Source organism: Phyllostomus hastatus, unplaced genomic scaffold (assembly GCF_019186645.2).
Source record: "Phyllostomus hastatus isolate PE091 unplaced genomic scaffold, TTU_PhHast_1.1 phas_contig_80, whole genome shotgun sequence".
NCBI lineage: Eukaryota > Metazoa > Chordata > Mammalia > Chiroptera > Phyllostomidae > Phyllostomus > Phyllostomus hastatus.
Window position 1 is genome coordinate 23,074,758 of NW_025333960.1, and position 14,584 is coordinate 23,089,341.

The 14,584-nt window shown below is 39.7% G+C and overlaps 1 protein-coding gene across 5 annotated transcripts in view; it reads right to left on the bottom strand.

The window, feature by feature from the left end:
• Positions 1 to 4,617: 4,617 nt before the first annotated feature.
• CHST9 (carbohydrate sulfotransferase 9) overlaps positions 4,618 to 14,584 on the bottom strand; it is a 230,332-nt gene continuing 220,365 nt past the window's right edge. For all 5 annotated transcript variants that reach the window (XM_045850081.1, XM_045850083.1, XM_045850084.1 and 2 more), the window contains one exon: positions 4,618 to 7,237. In XM_045850081.1, coding sequence (XP_045706037.1) covers positions 6,152 to 7,237 — 1,086 coding nt within the window. In that variant the 3' untranslated portion in view covers positions 4,618 to 6,151. The remainder of the gene's footprint in view (positions 7,238 to 14,584) is intronic.

Consider the following 14,584-nt stretch of genomic DNA (forward strand, 5'->3'; position numbering starts at 1 on the left):
CTTAGGAAGCTTGGTGGATAAAAGAACACATACTGCAGAGTGGGAATGGAAAGATGGGACACTTAGGGGCCAGCCAGGTGAGGTCAGTGAGCAAGGACGGCCAGGTGAGGGCACACACAACAAGAGGCCTCTGGCTTCTCTTAAAGAGCTGACTTCCAATCTGCCCAACTATTCTCAGGTGAGCATGTAGGATGTGGGGTCTCAGAAATTCCCTATTATTGATAAAACAGTTCTAATTTTAAGTTATTGTCCACTAGTTCAAATATTAAAATATTAAATAAAATGCACTGTAGGCCAAACCAGGCGTGACTGTGGCCAGATCTGACCCGTAGGCTGCCGTGTGTGGTCTCGGCTTTGGAGCCAGAGACACCTTGCCAGGAAGTTGACTCTGGGGCCTGCCATTCACCCTCTCTGACCTCAGTCTTCTCATTCATCAAGTGATGGGTAGAATAATACCTTTCATTTTTTAAATTAAGGATTGTACATACTCTTCATGTCATTAAATGAATATTTTCCCTGTGTCTGATACTTAGCAAGTGTTCAGCAAATGGCCTTCACATTAATCAGAATCATGCATTTTTAAAACTTTTCCTCCCAAATCTTAAACAAATACACCACCTTAGAAATGTGAAAGATTAATGTGCCCACAGTTGTTATGCTTTAGGTTGAAATATGAGTCCTAGTAGAGCAAAGGCATGTATGTGGTTTATTTGGATCACTTCCCTCCATCGCCCTGCCTTAGTGCCTTCTCTCTAGACGCACTGATCCTGTGGATGCCTGAAAGTCATAAGGCAGAAATGCATCGGCTATACACGAAAAGAAGCTGTAGAGGAACCTTCAGCAAAAACATTTATTAAAGTGACTTTTCATGCAGTACTTTTCTAGAAATGGTGCAAAATGAGTGATAGAGATAGGGACCTAAGACATATTCCAATGACAACAGAGATTCTTATATTCATATGTAAAGGGCTATGACCACTGAACAAATTTATGAAGCTACCACCATCCCCCACAAAATAAGTCCGGGGAGGAAAGCTTGGATCTATTGGTCAGGGAAGGAACTGAGGCACATCACACCAGGGGAAATCATTTTGCATTTTTTAATTGGTTAGAGAGCTCATGAAGTGTAAGATTTCAAAACTGAATAATCTAGAAAGATTCCTTGGTGAATTAACATGGAATGAATGTCCAGATAGAGAGAGAGGAGAATGTTTCAAATGGAGTATAAGACTTGAGTGGAGGCTTAGAGATGGGGAACAAGGATAGCTTACATGGATTTGAAAAAATTCGCCTGCAAGGATATGGTCTTAGTGAGGAATTAAGACATGAGTGAGTAGGCTATGTTGAATGATGTGAGGCAACCCCCTTTTGTTGAACTTGGACTTGCCTGACTCAGGTAGGGTATTCCCCAGGCTTAGGGAAAAGTCTGCCCTTGTCTAGCTGAGCACTTATTTATCTTGACTTTTTCATGGTGTTTTTCAGTTGGTTTAAGTCCATCTGCTCCTCTGTTCTTTTCTGTAATCTTCCTGAGTCAGTTTCAGGTTTCTAACAAGCAAACCAGTGCTGTGGATGGGAACTCAGGCAAAAGAGAGGGAGCACAATTGCTTAGTTTCCAGCAGGAGCTGGGGAGCTTTCCCTTTGGCTGGCTTGCTGAGCCACGCCCATCTTCAGTGGCCATCAGCTGTTGATGGTGGAAATTGGCTGGACTCTCTCCCTCTTGGACTATATTCCCCTTGTCCTTGCCCACTCCTGTAGCTGTCTGGATTTCTTGTCAAAATGATACTTTGTTTTCATTAGGCTGAATTAGTTCCAGGGACTTCCCCACTGTTTTTAAAAACTTCGTGTCTCATGATCAATGGGAGAATAAAAACACAAAAGGTGGGGAGAAAGCCTAATTTCTTACAAAATCTTTCTATCTGTCAGTTTAACTTAGCAGGAATAAAGGGATAAGCTGGTTTGAATTGTGATAACTGACTGGCTAAACACACACATATGCATATATATCCATATTTTATTTTAAAAGTTTCAAGATGCCAAATGTTTTTTTCTTAGGTGTTCTGAGTATAGGTAAAAGAAAGTCAAAGGAATTATGAAAGTTGATAATATTCTGAGAGTTGGGGGTCGTACTTGTTGCGTGTATTCATTCTGTCCCCTTACCTAATTATCAGCTGTGTCTCTTTTGGCAAGTTACTTAACCAAACTCTGCTTCAGATTCCTTTATTATATATTGATGGTGGGGGGGGTGGTGCATGCAAAACACTTGACTGTTGAATGTTTGGTTACGACTATGATAATGAATATTATAAAGGGTGTGGTTGAGATTGAGAAAGTATAACCCAGGGCTAAACTCAGCCCTGGTCTAAGGTTATCAGGCAGTTGAGCAACTATGAAAAGCCTTTGGGTCAACCATTCTTCAAATATTGGAGCATGTTGGGGATGTTAGTCAGGGGCACAGCCTCTGCTTTGCCATATTCCATGAAGGCCTAGAGACTAAGAGGCTCTAAGAGGCCAAAGGAGAACTGACTTCAGGAAGATGTTTACTGCATCCCCAGCTTACTAATTCCGAGTTACGCTAATGCAGCAAGTGATCTTTTCAAGGGGAACTCGAATACTCAAAATTCTCTGCATCTGTGTATATATTCCGTTAGCTAAACACTATATCTTTTAGAAGATAATGACTTAAAAAATCCTCACCCAAGGATACTTTCATTGATCTTAGAGGGAGAGAACAAAAAGGTGGGGGAGATAGAGATAGAGATAGATAGATAGATAGATAGATAGATAGATAGATAGAGAGAGAGAGAGAGATGAGAGAGAAACATTGATTGGTTACCTCCTGTATGAGCCCCAACTGGGGAAGGAGCTTGCAACCTAGGTATGTGCCCTGACTAAGGATCAAACTTGCAACCTTTGGTGCATGGAACGATGCTCCAACCAACTGAGCCACCTGGCCAGGGCTAGGAGATAACACTTTTTTTGAAGAATAATGACTTGTGAATAATGTGTAAGAGTCTTTTTCTCTCTTTCTAATTATAACTGGTGTCCAAGTAGTCCTTGAAGTGCTAGACAATATTTTATGGACTGTGAAGGTAGAGAATTAGCAAGTGGCCTCACAATGCCATTGACTTGATGAGTTGTTGAAATACATTTGAGAAAATCAGAAAACTGGGTGTCCTGTACATACATTTTCATGAAATTTATGGCCATTTCTGGGCACAATCACATCAATAGTGCACATCTATAGGTAGTTTACCAGGTTAAGTAAGTATGGTTTTGGATTTAATTGCAACTGATTACTCTAATAGTAATTCTAGACCTGGGAAAAACAGAGCCAAGGGGCCTGCTCAGGGTGTTACTGCTACCTATAAAAACAAGTAAAATCCTTAGGGTTCAATCAGAGGACTTATAATTATACCCACAGGTGAGTTAAAATGGAAACATTGGACATCTGGAGGATGAGTCTAGATTTGGTCACTTGCCTTTGGGAATGGAAATCCATGAAGCTGTGACTGTCCAAAGGCGCAGTGATGCTCTCACCCTTGGTCTGTACACAAGCAGGGTTGGCAATGGTGACCATGAACTGGTCTGCAAAGCAGAATAATTCAGGAGAGATACATGGGATGGGTACTTAAAGTGATAAGGAATCCAGGATGATGACTGACTTCTGTAGCCCTAACATGTAAAGAGGTTATTTAAAAGGAAGAGTAGGTTCATAAAAATGTGATCTCCCTGGTAAAAACACACGTGGTCTCTGGACCCCACAAGCACACTGGATATGAGCTGGCATCAGAGTTTGTCCAGGAAAAGGACTTCTGGAGCACCACCTGCAGCTGTGCAGGCGCGGTGGGAGGGGTCTGCAAGGGAGCCCGCGGAGCAAAAGGCAGCGAGCAGCTTTGACAGCTCTGTGATCATTTCCTTCCTCTCGCCCCCCTGTTCTACCACCAGCGCCACACGGCCACCCACCTCACCTTCTCAAGTGCGTGAGAAGTGTTAATAAGAGAGACAGGACTCTTGTTTCCATTTTTTTCTTTCCACAGTTATGAAAAGAGAGTTTTTTTCTTTGCTCCTTATATGATTTAGGAATAACTTTGAGACAACTGCCTCTATCCTTTATAGCAGATCCCATCTAAAACTAGTTTGTATAGTGTATGAATAAAATTTCAGGCTTCTTACCATATTTTCTATTCTCTCTTTCTCCATAAAAAGATAATTTCAACGTCTCTCAGTTACTAGGATTACAGTTACTAGGATCTACTTGGTATAGCAAAATTTAAATTATACAACTTAGATTCCTCTGGAGTATAACTCCTTAAAAATAGAGAGCACAGCTTGAATGTAGTCTGGAGTCAAGAGTAAATGGAGTGGAAAACTAGTAAAAGTTTGGTTTAGAAGGTTTAATACTTATGAGCTGTCAGCCCACTGCCTCTACCAGGGGGTTCCAACCTTTTGGTGTCCCTGGTCACACTGGAAGAGTTGTCTTGGGCCACATATTAAATACATTGTGACAATGATCACAAAAAACAACCTCATAATGTTTTAAGGAAATTTATAATTTTGTGTTGGACTGCATTCATAGCCATCCTGGGACATAATGTGGCCTGCAGGCCTCAGGTTGGACACCCCTGCTACCCACTCAATGGGAGACATAGATGGGGTAGGTGTTGTAAAGAATGAAGCAGCTCATGAATACTCAGCCATGATGTAAAAATCAAAATGAAATAAGTATGACTGTAACTATCTTGGTCTATTACTATTCAAATATTAATACCTACTTTTCTTTGACAGACATTATGGAATATTTGCTGACAAAAATGATAGTTTAGGGGAAAAACATGTTTAACAAATGCATTTAAATGAGATTTGAATGACATGTGGTTTGCTTTACTCATGATAACAGCTGACCAATTATATATGAATTTCCCATCCAAATGTGTCTTCTACTTTAGGGATTGTTGGAAAAAATTTCTAAAATGCATGACAACATCTCACAGGGGTGACACATGGTCTTATTTTTCAAGGGCTTAGATTTAATATTTGAATGCAATAGTATTTGACATTGTTAGCACATAATATTTAAACTTAAAAAGAAAATACCCTCATTTGTTTATGCATAAGCCCATTAAAATATTTCTAAGGGCTCGTGCTATGTTTATTCTCTAGAACAAAACCTATCAGTGAAGCAGTATATTAGTTTTTAAGAAGTCATTCCCAAGCTGAATAATTGGACTGAAAACAAAAGCTATTCTTAGAGTACATTTCACATATAAAGCTATGCACATGATGCTTTGATTCAAATAATATTCTTCTAAAACTTGTGATGACTCCATCCTGAAACAATCCCCTACCTCTGCCCAATTACACCAGAATTAGGAGCACATATCTGAAGAGGCTTAAACTTCACAACTGCCTGCATCAGAAGCAAAGACTTTTCATGGTTGTGCTCATTTTGTCTCTGCATAGAGGGCTCAAAGAAAAACGGAATCCATTCCCCTAAGTTTTCCTGGAAGAGGGAGGTTCTTTTTGTTGCTTTGATCTTAGCACGTTGTACATTTTTTATTGGCTGTTGAATATAAAAAACCATAACTTCATCTGGTTTTTCTGCTATATTCTTATACAGTAAATCACATAATGCCTTCCAACCTAAAGTAAACTACGTTCAAAATATCGTTTTGAAATTGATTTATCATTGCAGCTGATAGAAAGATCTCCAGGGTGTAAAAAAATTATCCAATGTTTGATTAATGTGCCAGAGACTGCTAAAAATACATCCATGCACTTTACGGAACAAATTCCAGAATGTAGACATTCACTCATGCCATTTTGGAGCCCTTTCCCTATCATTGTGAGAGGCTGCTGCAGCTAATGTAGCAGCTGGCTAGGTTATTGCTTCTATAATATAATCCATTATACAAAAGCAGCTCTTTCCCAAACATTTTAGAGCAACTCAAGTTGTTTACATGTCTCCGTTAGGTAATTTTCCTATAACTTTGTGCCAGTTGGTGTCATACTATTTGGTAAAAACCTTCATTAAGTCAAGACAACTGCATTTAGTTAAATTTCTCTCATGCAGAGAATTATAGGAAAATTACAGTCAGCTGATTCAAGGCCATCATCATGAAGTAAATACAGTATTTTAGAAAATGAATGCAAACTACAAAAATGGAGTTGTGTAATTAAACATCAAGTAGTCCAAGTAATAAAAGTCATAGATTAACTGTCTCTCAGTTCTTGTCAGATCCTTTAAATACTGTCTCACGACCTGAGCATTGGTTCTTTCATCGGAAGAGTGCCTGTCCTTAAAGTTCGGAAACCTCAGCTCTTTTGGAGCACCAATCAGCTGTAAAAAGTAATTAGCATCTTCTTCCAAAGTTTCAAATTTCCCAACAAAATCATAGTTGATCAAACATGGGTAGCAGAGTTTGCTGACCTTTTCCCAGTGAATGTCCATGCCTACTGGACGCTGGGAATCCAGCAAATAGTGGACAAACTCTTTGAATTTGACTCCAGATCCATTGTTTAGTGCTTTTTCACAGGCATTTGGCCGGTATTTCTTTATGATCGCTTTTCCAAATACTGGATGGTAATAACTATTGGGGTGTTCAAATTTGTCTCTGAATGCCGACACTAATCTTTCCATGGGGTCACGAACAAACACAGCTTTGGTGTAGGTATTCAAACGAGTGTATATCCCTTGTAAGTCAAAGCTGTCCAGCTTTTTCAAATGCTTCCCATAGTGAACAGCATCATGGGAGATGTTGTATGCTGAGGGAGCCAATCCGTTTAGTACCATCAGAATCCTTTTCCAGTTGGAACAGCCAGCCTTTGGTACTTCACAATATAAGATTTTGTGTTTATCTTCTACGTAGATCCTGGATACCATGTGAAAAAGATGTGATTGAGGATGACTCACTCCGCCATATTTCTTGCAAAATTCCTGAAGGAAAGCCCTGCGTTTCTCTTGGGTTGCGTCAGTCCCCCTCCACTTGTTGTCTTTGACTAAACTTTTGTTTAAAGGGCGAACCTCCAACGGCCAACTCATTTCTCTGAGCTTCTTGAAAAGGGTCTTAGCTCCTTGATGTTTTTCAATCAACTTAATTGTTGGTGACTCTGTGGTCTTACCCAGGCGTGGACCCTCTCCTTGTGAGTGACTGGTCTCTGTTAAGGCCCTCGTAGACCTCTCAGAGTTAAGATTTTCCTTTTTTTCCTTGGGATCCTCAGGCATGTGGAACTGGAAATTCTGTTAAAACAGAGGAGAAATGTTGAAAGCACATTTACAGATATGGGCATATTGATAAGAGTGTTAACGTATTTGTTTTAAAATACTATCAGAGAGAGCACATTTTCTGTAAGCTACTAGAACAATTTAGCAAAGCATGCCAAATATGTATTTTGTAGTAAGCTTCTTCACAGAAAACATAATTAAAAAATGGTATCCAAGCATCATTTTGAATCAAAGCTTTACATTGTATTTAATATATATTTGGATTAATTATATGTTATTATTCATTTAATGCTAATGTGGTACCTTACACTTATAGATTTTCTCATGTTAAATTATTTGAATGTTATTGGGATAAAACATAGTTTATTGATTTGAATCTGCTGGGTTGGCCAAAAAGTCCATTTAATTTTTTCTGTAAGATAAAGGACACATTTTTCATTTTCACCAATAACTTTACTGATTTGGATATTTTGAATATGTTGACCATCTCCTGCAATTGGCTTCTAGTTCATAAAGGCCAATGGTGCTGCTAAACATCTTCTAATACATAAGACAGCCCCACAGCAAAGAATTATTTGGACAAAATGTAAGTTGTACCAAGAAACTTCACAAACCATTTTTGATGTGTTCAATCAGTCACAGGACCTTCTCCATACACTGCACAAATCTTTTTTCTTCACATTTCATTTATGTTTTTACATTTCTTGAAATAATAAAGCATAATACATGGAAAATGTTGCATATTTTCTTCCACCTTCAATATTAAAATAGCTGCACAGAAATTCACTAATTTTGATAAGTTTTTTTTAATGCATGCTGATAGACAGCTGTCACAATACAGTCTAACAAAATTGTTTTGAATGAAGTTAAGGACAACTGAGTGCTACTATAGTCATCATACAGTAAAGAATTAGATGTACTTTTTGGCCAACCCAATATATTCATAGTAAGTTCATTATTGTTTTTGTATTACCTTTGCATCTATGGTTATCAATGACATACCTTACAAAATGCCAAAAAAAGAAAAAAAAAAGAAAAAGTTATCCACAAGATAGAAATGAAAGGACCTTGAATATTTGTCTTAGCTTTGCCTGTAACACAATAGAATGTAGTTCAATCATTCTGTAGGTCAATGATTCTTGAGCTATAAGGAGTGTTACTTTCTAGCACTGATTTACTTAGGCCACCTGAATGTAGGTACAAAATGTATCTGTATTTGGATGGAAATTTCTGTTGTTGATTTTGGAGCATTGTATAATAATAGTTTAAGGTCATAAATGAAAAATTAAAGTTGTAGTAAGGCTAATTATAAAATCCCGATAACCACTTAAGTTTGTCAAGTACTTGAACAAAGTATTTTTCTTTCCCTTGGAAAAAGTTTCACTTTTTATAAATTCATTTATCACAACTTAGAAACTATAGTCACACTATCACACAATTTCATTTATGTATGAGACCTCCCCTTTTTCCCAAGTGAAGAATGACTAAGGAATCCAGAAAGGTCTGCTTGATGTCCTTCTATATAAAATTGTATCAAAAGTAGAATTAGAAATGAGTCCTCTTGTCAGTGGGATGAGTCAGCCCACCAACATCTACTCTTCATCTGACCACCTCCTTCCTACAACTTTTGCAGGGACTGGGTAAAGAAAGACACGGAAGAAGGGGTTGATTTGTGGTGTGGCATCCTCCAGTAGGGCCTGCAATTGTAAGGACTTTGGCTTCTACTCCGCAAGACTCAGTAGCCTTTGGAGAGCAGAGATATATACATGATCTCAGAGTTGAAAAAAGTGATTGAGGAGAAGACTGGATTGAAGAGACACATATAAGGTTGTTATAAGAATGAAAAAATTAATGAATAAATGATGTGTTTTGGGAATCATGAATGGGGCCGCCAGCCTAAAGGTTGGGGGAGTGGAGGGGAAAATTTCCTCAGGGAGATGTGCATATGTAGACAGATAGATAGAGATAGAGATACATTTACCTTACTTATATCCTCAAGTGTCTAGAATGGTCTATGTCCTTCAGAAATTTATCCATAATTTGGTCAATAATCAAATGAAAGAATGAATGGACTTAGGTGTTCAAAGGTGATTAGGAATTTTCTAGCAAGTTGAGCAAAGGATCAGAGGAATGAAGCTTAGTGGATGGGAACCACCTCCAGGCATCGTGGTCCTTACTCTAGCTGAGACTTAAGGGGGGGAGTGCTTCTTTCTAGTGCACAATTATGTGAGGAGCCCCCCATCACTGTACACCAACTTGTATAACCCCGCAATACAGCTGTCATTATTAGCTCTAAGACAATTTGTCTGCAGTCTTCTCAGAGACTGCCAGGGTGAGTTCAAAACTCTGAACCCATCTTTACCCTGATCAGTGACTTCAAGTTCACAATGTTTTCACAGATAATATGAAATCTGACTCGAGGTTTGAAAGCTCATGGGGTTGTTGGCAGTTTGCATGGGAAGCACTTAGCCCAGGTCTGAAATGAGAATGCCATTATATTGATGCTATTTCTTCAACTACTATGTCTATAAATAATACTGGTATTATTACTATTTTAATAGTAGTAATATTTTCCATTATTATCCAGAGTGTAATTTACGTGCCCCTGAATATGCCTTAGTTAGTTCTCTACCTGTCACACTAACACAAACAAAAATCAGCCTTCCACTGTGCCCTCTGGACCTTCTGCTTATGGTCATCAGATTCCCTTTGAGTCTCTAGGGACTTCTGGAATGGTGGTTTCCCATGACTCTCTCTAAATGAAACCTGGCTGGCCCCCAAGATTCTGCTTCTCTTGCACTTTCTCAGGGAGATGAAACTTTGCTTACCCGAGCCACTTGTTCCTTGGGCCAGAAGATAGGAGGCTACTTCTTTCTACTCCAACTGCTGCCTTGAGAACGGGTCCTCTGGGGAAGCCTTCTGCTTCTGTGAAGCCTAAGCGTCCTGCTGAGCCTTCCCTGACCCCTCCTCACACTGTAATCTGCCTTTGCCCCTGGCTTTTCCACTTTATGTTGTGAAGACTTTAGCTCCTCACTCAGATTTTGCTTCTTCATCTCCACTCTTGTCAGTATGTGTAGAGACTGACACCCAATAGACTCTCGGTTCCCTCACCACCTCACCTTTAATAGAACTGTTTTCTACTTTACATAGACTCTGCCTCTCCAGAGCCTGAGTCACTTCCATTGTCTCTCTGACCACCATCGTCTAACTGTCCAGCTCATTGTCACTTCCAGTTTTGCAATTCTATGATCACTTAGAAAAATCCTCACCCAAGGGCATGCTTATTTATTTTAGAAAAAGGAGGAGGGAGGGAGAAAGAGAAGGAGAAAAATATCGATGTGAGAGAGACACATTGATTGGTTGCCTTTCATATGCACCCTGACCAGGGACCGAACCCACAACCCAAGCATGTGCTCTGACCAGGAATCAAACCTGTGACCTTTGGTTTATGGGATGATGCTCCAACCAACTGAGCCACACCGGCCAGGGCTATGACCACTTTTTATTACATTATCTAAGCTCTTAGCAGTCAGCTTGCCTGGTTCTTTTTCCTTTAGTTCTCAGAAAGTCACCTTTATAAGGAGGTATTTCTTGTTCACCTTGTCTAAATCATGTTCTCTCTGAGATTTGCTCCTACAGAATCCTGCTTCTTTCCTCACAGCACTTATCAATATGTGAAATTATTGTATGTACTTCTATTCTGTCTTTTCCCACTCCATTACACTTCTCCTGCACTGGAATATGACTGCAGAGGTCTTATCTGTCTTGTCCTCTGTTGGATCTCTGGTACCTAGCACAGTGCCGGGCACGTAGAAGATGATCAATAAATATTTGGTGAATGAGTTAATGTGATCATAATGTAACAACGGACTTCCAAACCTTGTTTTATGAACTTGTTGAAGACAAAGAGTATTAATCAAAAGGTCAAGATTAACTTAGATAAATAATTTACCAATTCTTGTTAAGGTGGCGAAAATCTATATTCAAACAAATCTTTGGCAGAGGAGAAAGCAAATAAAATAGGCACATGTAGAGCTGCTTGCGCCAAAGTAGGTGTGGTGGGTTTGGAACCTTACCTGAGGCCAAATCAGATTGGTTCAAAGTCACTCAGGGCTGCCTGGGAGCCCCTGGAGGTTTGCCAGCAATATGGGCTCCCAGGCTTCACCGTGGGCACCCAGGCAGAACCTCTGGGCGAGGGTACATGACTCTAATTTAAACATAGTCCCCAGCTGCTCCCCAGGCCATAAAGGCAGTTGGGGACCACTGAACTAGAGTATAGCACAGGCAAATAAAAAAAGTTCATCTCATGGCATCTAGATGAGAAAGACAAGTGTGGCGAGGTGAATGTTTTAGTAAGCAGAGACTAATGCTCTGTTGTAGGCAGGGATGTCCCATTGCCCTTCCCAAGGGCCAGATTAAGTACCCTTCACATTTGTCCATTCCCTTTGCCCCCAGGCCACTGTCTAATGACTAGTTGGGCTGGGGAGATAATGGCATGAGAGAAAGATCCATTGCTCATAAATCAGACTTCAGTCCCCTGTTAGTTTATTTAGTGTGAGTCAGTTTCCTCAGCTCTGATCAAACCAAGATAAGGGCAGAGTAAGGACACCCAGTGAGGCTTCTGATTGGATGTCCATCAGACCTTCTCAGAGCAACCCCTTTGTGTATCGGCCCTCACTTTATAAAAACAATTGTTAGACTGTGGTGACATCTCTCCCCACCCACACCCCAACTTCCCTCCAATCACAGCAAAGGTTTCCATGACTGATGGGTTTAGATGACTAAAATCAAGGTTAATAAGATCTTAAATTGAGGTGCATACCAATGAGTTTCCATCATACTATCAATAATAACAGCAATCATTAGATGAGTAAACTCTTACATCTCCCTCTTCCTTCAGGGCCCTTTGTTCTGATCATCCTAAAGCAAATATATATAAAGCAAACTTATCCTGTCTCTTCAAAAATGGCTCTGCCTATAATCTTTTCTGTTTCCGAAGACGTGTTATTGCATTCCAGTCACCCCATCACAAAATCTGAGAGATGCTTTAACAATAAGAAAGTAAATTGGTTAATTTGCATCTCATCATGTCTTTTTAAAAATCTTTTAAATGTATTTCTTAGTTGGATATTCTTTAGTATCCTCCTAATTAGTCTCCCTGAAAATGATCACCAAATTAGTGTTCCTAAAACATTTTGTTTTTCTTCCCTTAAAATTTGGAACTGGCTTGACTATATATACATATACAAACGAAGGTCCCAGTTCCATCACTGGCACTGGCAGCCTGTCACCATGGGGTCTCTTGTCGCTTCATGTTCTGCCCCTGTCCCGACATGTCCCCTGTCCTGTACTTGCTTCCATCAGGCTTTCAGCATACCCTGCCCAAGTTTTCCTCCTTTCTTGGCACTTTCCAAATTTCTTAGGTTGACATCGAATCATGTTTTCTCCATGAAAACCACCCAGATCTCCAGTGAGGTATTCGGCTCACTTTGAAACAACCTTAGCACTTAGTCTGTGCCACCTGTAATGAAAGTAATTTTATTCCAGATTACATTGTTATTTGCTTTTCACATTGCAGAAACCCTTTTATCCACAGCAAAATTGTAAACTATGGCAGGTAGCTATTGTGTTTCATAAAAACCTTTAAAGGGTGGATAGTGTGGCAAAGTTAGCTGGAAGATATGTAACTGCGGCTGAAAAAAATAAGTAGTCAAAGAAGTCTAAGAAAAAACTCATGAACTCAATGGTAAATCTGAAAGCCTCATTTTTCTTATTTTTTAAGACCTCTGTATTACTATAACTCCTTTGTGAAATCTCTGATCTTCAACAATGAAATTAATTGCTCTTCCTCCCCTCTTCTCAAAGTCATGGAGGACCGACTACAATCAGGTGATGTGCTAGGTGCCAAGGAAGGTGTGGTGAACAAGACAAGTGCAGTCCTTGTCCACATGGAGCTACAGTCTTAGAGGGAAAACATACTAAGTAAATAGTTACACAATAATATAATCTACTAACAGAGTGGCAAAGGCTCCAGCAGTGCATGGAGGAGCACTGGGAAGAAGCAGGCTGGGAGAGCAGAAGGGAGAATGCAGGCGCAGGCTACAAAGATAAGTTGGACCCAGCTGGAATGTTAGCACTTTTTGTTTTACTCTAGTAAGTTGTTATAGTTAGTAGTTTAGATGACTCTCCAATTTATTTTAAGTTTCTTAAAGGTCAGTGTGCAGTCTCATAAATCTATACAATCTCCACTAGCATGTAGAATAGTATTTTGCACAAACATGTTTTGAATGTAATTGAAGTGAAGGGCAATACTGTACTGTACTGCCCCTTATTCAGGCAACTACTTGTTGGCTTTATGCTGTTGACAAGGGTAGTGCTTCTGGAAGAATTTACTTGCTACTGTGGGGCTGACGGAAACTCTGAACCCAAGGACTTTGATCATCCACTCATTCAATCCACCCACGTGTACCAAACCACCGTGGCATATTCCTTTTGGTATTGCATATACAAGGATGAAACAGATACAATTTATGGCCCCTTGAGGAAGCCAAATTTTAACTGAGTTGATAAAAATAAGCAGTTTATGGACATATAACTCATAAGGAAAGGATGCTTAGGGATGCTCATGGCAGGTGATACGATGCAGAGAGAATGTGATACTAGGAGAGTATAAAAAGGGGTTTTCAATCCTAGATTGGAGGTCAGGGAGAGTTTCTTGGAAAATTTGTGTGCCATTTCCTGTCTTTGTGACTTGTGTTCTCTCTCTCTCTCTCTCTCTTGCTCTCTCTCTCTCTCTCTCTCTCTCTCCCTCTATATGTCTCCCTCTCCCCCTCTCTCTCAGAGAAAGGGGAAGAGAGGGAGAGAGGAAGAAAAACATCAATTGGTTGTCTCCCATACACCCTGACAGAGATCGAACCTGCAACATTTTGGTGTTTGAGATGATGCTCCAACCTACTGAGCCACCTGGCTAGGGCAAGAAAGCTGATGTAAGATGAGATACGGATTTGTTCATTTTACAGACAAAGGGCTTGAAGCTCAGAGCATTTACTAATTTGCTCAAGTTAACACAGTTAGTTCTAATGCTGTGCTTCAAACCTTAGTCTTAGTCCTTTGTGGCTTTTTTCAGCTGCATCATATATAAAGCAATCTGTTTCTTGTTTAATGCCCATTAAATGCATTGATGTAAGTAAAGCACCAAGCATGTTCCTGTTATGAGTAGGGTAACTGAAAACCTGTATTTTTGACTCATAAGAACCTGGACTGTATCCCTGTTCTAACATTTCCTGTCTGGGTAAACTTGGCTACGCTATTTTAATTTTCTAATCTTCAGAATCCTCGTCTGTAAAATGTAGATAATATTAG